At 51.9% G+C, this 4,386-nt stretch overlaps 1 protein-coding gene across 1 annotated transcript; it reads right to left on the reverse strand.

The window, feature by feature from the left end:
- Positions 1-1,813: 1,813 nt before the first annotated feature.
- On the reverse strand, positions 1,814-3,361 carry LOC147707825 (uncharacterized). The gene has a single exon (XM_086925674.1). The coding sequence runs from the start codon at positions 3,359-3,361 to the stop codon at positions 1,814-1,816; it is 1,548 nt and encodes a 515-aa protein (XP_086781800.1).
- Positions 3,362-4,386: the final 1,025 nt, after the last annotated feature.

A 4,386-nucleotide genomic window follows, 5' to 3' on the forward strand; every position in this document is an offset into this window, starting at 1 on the left:
TGAAAGGCCTGCCCCCACGGGATCCAGGTCCCGTTCCACGCACCAACGTAACCATCCCTTCCAGGCTGAAGAGTACCTTTTTTCACGTGGAAGGGGCCCAAGCCTGCTTGATGAACTCATTAGCCGCTCCTGAAACTCCAGGCAAACTCCACTGTTGCCTGAAAGCCTCCATGCCATCAACATTAGACGCTGTGACAGGATCAATGGATGTTGTTCCTGTAGAGGTCCCAGGAGAAGGGACTCTGACCAGGGCAACATCCTGGGAAGGTCGCAGCACATCCCCAACAAGGTCGGGAACCACGGTTGCGACTTCCACAGAGGTGTCACCAAGATCACCTCCGCTTTCTGCTTGAGAATGTATGACGCCACTCGTGGGATGAGAAGAAAGGGGGGAAACGCATAGTTCACTGCCCCCGTCCAGTCCTGTAGAAACGCATCCGTTGCTGCCGCCGCTGGGTCCGGCCTCCAGCTGAAGAACCTGGGCAGCTGGCTGTTGAGCCTGGATGCAAACAAGTCGATCCGGCAAGGACCCCAGAGGTCCTGTAGCCAGTGAAACATCCGGGGAAGCAGCCGCCAATCGCTGTAATCCTTCAGGTGTCTTGAATTCCAGTCCGCTACCACGTTGGACTGTCCCGGTATGTATTCTGCAATAACCGTGATCTGACGGCTGAGGCAGTATCGCCAAAATTCCTTGGCTACCTGTACTAGCTCGCCAAAATTCCTTGGCTACCTGTACTAGCATGGACGATCTCGTCCCTCCCAATTTGTTTATATAGCGAACCGCCGAGACGTTGTCCATTCTGAGAAGAATGCAACACGACGTCCGATGCGGCGAGAGAGTTCTGATAGCGAAGGATCCTGCTAGAAGTTCCAAGCAATTTATGTGTAAATCTAGCTCTTGAGGGGACCATCGTCCTCCTGTGGAAACCGCGCCACAGCGCGCTCCCCAGCCCCAACGGCTGGCGTCGGATTCTATGACCACTTCGGGAAGAGAACCAAAAATGGCTCTGCCGTTCCAAGCTTCTACCTGGTGCAACCACCATTGCATTTCGTCCCTTACCTCTTGTGACAACGGCACTAGGTCCGAGTACGCTAGCCCTCTCTGGAGGTGTTGTATCTTCAGTCTCTGCAGGGCCCTGTAGTGAAGAGGCCCCGGAAATATCGCCTGTACTGACGACGCCAATAGACCTACTATCCTGGCAACCGTCCTGAGAGATACCATCTGATTGTTGAGAAGAGAACTGATCTCCTTCTTTATATCTTTCAGTTTCGACTTCGGAAGGCTCAACTGAGCTGTCTGTGAGCTGATCACAAACCCTAGAAAGTCTGTCGTTTGCGACGGAATCAGAGCGGATTTTGTCTGATTTATAACAAATCCCAGATTCTGGAACAACGAAATCGTTGTCTGCAGATGCTGCGACACTAGATCCGGGCTTTGAGCCATGATCAGGATGTCGTCCAGGTAGATTATCAACCGTACGCCCTGTTCCTGAAGGTGGGAGACTACCGGCTCCATCACCTTGGTGAAACACCAAGGAGCCGAGGAAAGCCCGAAAGGAAGGGCCGAGTATTCCACTGAAACTGCAGGAATCGGCGATGGGGAGGGTAAATGGGAATAGATAGGTAGGCGTCCTTGAGATCCAAACGGACCAACCAGTCGCCCTGCCGGAGCAGATCTGCCAACAGATGGATGCCCTCCATCTTGAAATGATTGTATACTAGGAAGTAGTTGAATTCCCTTAAATTCAACACAAGTCTGTGACCTCCTCCCTTCTTCTGGACTAGGAAGATATTGCTGCAAAACCCGTGCGGATCACGATTGCACACTGCTATAGCCTGTTTGTGAAGCAATTCTTCTATCTCGTTGTCTATAAAGGCTCTCTCTTGTTGGGAAAAAAGGAGAGCTCTCTGACCTGTCGTCTGTGTAGGAGTCTGGTAGAATTCTAGCTAAAAACCCCGTACAGTTTGTAAGACCCATGCATCCTGGGTCAGAAGAGCCCAATTGTGAAAGAAGTGTCTCGTGCGACCCCCCAGTGGAAAGGGAAAACAATCGACTGTGCTCACCTGAAGAGTTCTGGGTGTGGAAGCCTGCTCTGTTGCCACCTCCTTGGAATCTGCCTCTGTGGAATCTGCCTCTTGTGGGGTAGAAAGTACCACCCCTGGTAGAGTCCCAGTCTCCTCGACCTCTACCGTAATCGCCTCTGGGGGGACCTTGGTTGGCGAAGCGGCCTGGCGAGCGGCCCCGACCTCGTCCGGCCCTGTTAAAAACCTGTTGATGGAACACTCGTTTGATTCCAGATTGAGCCTTGTCTAGCGATGTGAATGTCCCCACATATTTGGAGACGTCCTTCACAAAGCGGTCTCCAAACAAGTTACCCTCGGCTAAGGGACCTGGTTCTGCGGATGCCAATTCAGTCAGGTTTGAGTCCATTCGCATAAGTAACGATTTGCGCCGTTCTGTAGATAGTGCGCAATTAGCGTTTCCTAATAAACAGATGGCCCGCTGGGTCCATCCAGCCAGGATATCTGGGTCCACAGGAACGTTGGATTCCTTGGCTTGAAGGGCCACTTCAAGGATTTTTGCCAAAGGGCCTACCACGTCCAGCATTTTATCCTGGCAGCCGCGCCAGGCGCGGTCGATGCCCTTCTTCGGGTCCTTGGCGAACTTTTTCAAAAATGTTAAAAGGCTAACGTCGATCTCTGGAGTTTCTGCCACTTTGTGGGCCAGGTCAGGTCGAGGGCACTCCGAGCGTAGACGATTACGAACCTCTTTGTCAAAACCTTTCCTGAGGTTCTCCTGCAGGTAATCTGCCACGGCTGTGGCCGGGACCCAGTCAGATGATCTGGGATGGACTATTTCCGTAGGATTGAACGTGAATGGCGTATTAACTACCGGGGCGGACGCCGAAGGTGTGGCCTTTTTTGCCTTCTTCTTCGGTGGAGCCTCCTCGTCTGTATCAGTGGTATCAGTACCAGTCGTGGTGGTAGTGTCAGTGTCTGCATAATTTTGTTTGCTCTTGGTCTTGGCCCCTGTAGAGTAGCCATGTTCCGGCCCCGATGCTGGTAGGAATTGCAAAGCCTGTGCCTGCCCAGATGCTGGTAGGGGTTGTAAAGCACTTGAATGTAGCCATTGGTCACTGCTGCCTGCCTGCGTAGCTGGTGGAGTGTTCTTAGTGGACTTGTCTTTAGTGAAGCCATGCCGTTTTGCAAAATTTTCTAACTGTTTTGTAATAGGCTTAAGAGCCTTTGCCAATGCTTGATGCACAGTAGAAGGCACTGTGCTCTCGACAGCCTTGTTGACTGAGGCCTGCACCGAAGCGTCCAAGTCCTCTACTGCAGCAAAATATACCCAATTCTCCATCGTAGAACACAGTGGGAAGTACACCACAGAAGTGAGGTAGACACTAGGGGAGTAAGAGGGGGGGTCAGCCCCACTGCACACAAAATACACACTAATGTCCTGTACCAGACCCCCTCAGCAAAGCTGTATAAATATTATTGCAGCCCAGTGGGCGTCAGAGCCGAGTAAATTCAATATATAGAGCGTAAATAAGGCAACTGTTGATTACAGCCAGTTAGGCGTCTCCTCCACCAGCTCTAGCCAAAAAACGCGGTGAAAATCAGTGGGAACGAGCTTAAAAGCGTGTGCAGCCAAACCGAGTCCAAATCCTACTAGGGATAGCCCAATGGACGTGGATTGGGCTGCACGCGCTTGCCGTGTGGTTCGCGGCTCTGTTTGGGCGTTCGGGCGATTAGGGAGAGCCCTGCGCCTACCCTCAGGCACCGGAGGAGCCCGGCTGAGGAAACGAGTGACCCGCAGGGCGGGGCTGTACAGGTGCGCAAAGCGCGAGAGACACGGAGCGAGGCTCCAAACACGAGCGCAGCAGCGCCCCTAACGCGGCTGTAACCGCCGACCCAGAAACGGGTCCCAGAGCGCGAAAGCGCGTCGCTGCACTAAAAGGCAATCAACAAAGCAAATCGTCAAACAAACGGTCAAACCGCATACAAGCACCAGATTTAAGGTAAAACAATCAAATATAAATGTACACAAAAACTCTGTCAAGCATTAATAGCAATGTAAGAGTAAGAGTAATGGGAGCATAGCACTTATCTCTTGCTGTGAGCAGCAAAGAAAGAGGAAGCTGGGACTGTTACCAGGGCTCTTGTAGGGCTAAGGAGGCGTGGCTTGGGCCAAGCATGATGGTTAATGTAGTTTAACTTTGATAAACTGTATGTTTATTGGCTGCTGTGAGTTTACAGTAAATGAAAGAGAAGCATAATCTGAAGCCTCCGGTCCTGTAATAGAATCAAGACTAGGCAGAATTCGTAGTGGCAAACCCAGCATTCAGCCGCTAGGTGTGGGCTCGTGAATCCCAAAGACACGCG

The sequence above is a fragment of the Lissotriton vulgaris genome, chromosome 6 (assembly GCF_964263255.1).
Source record: "Lissotriton vulgaris chromosome 6, aLisVul1.2, whole genome shotgun sequence".
NCBI classification, from domain to species: domain Eukaryota; kingdom Metazoa; phylum Chordata; class Amphibia; order Caudata; family Salamandridae; genus Lissotriton; species Lissotriton vulgaris.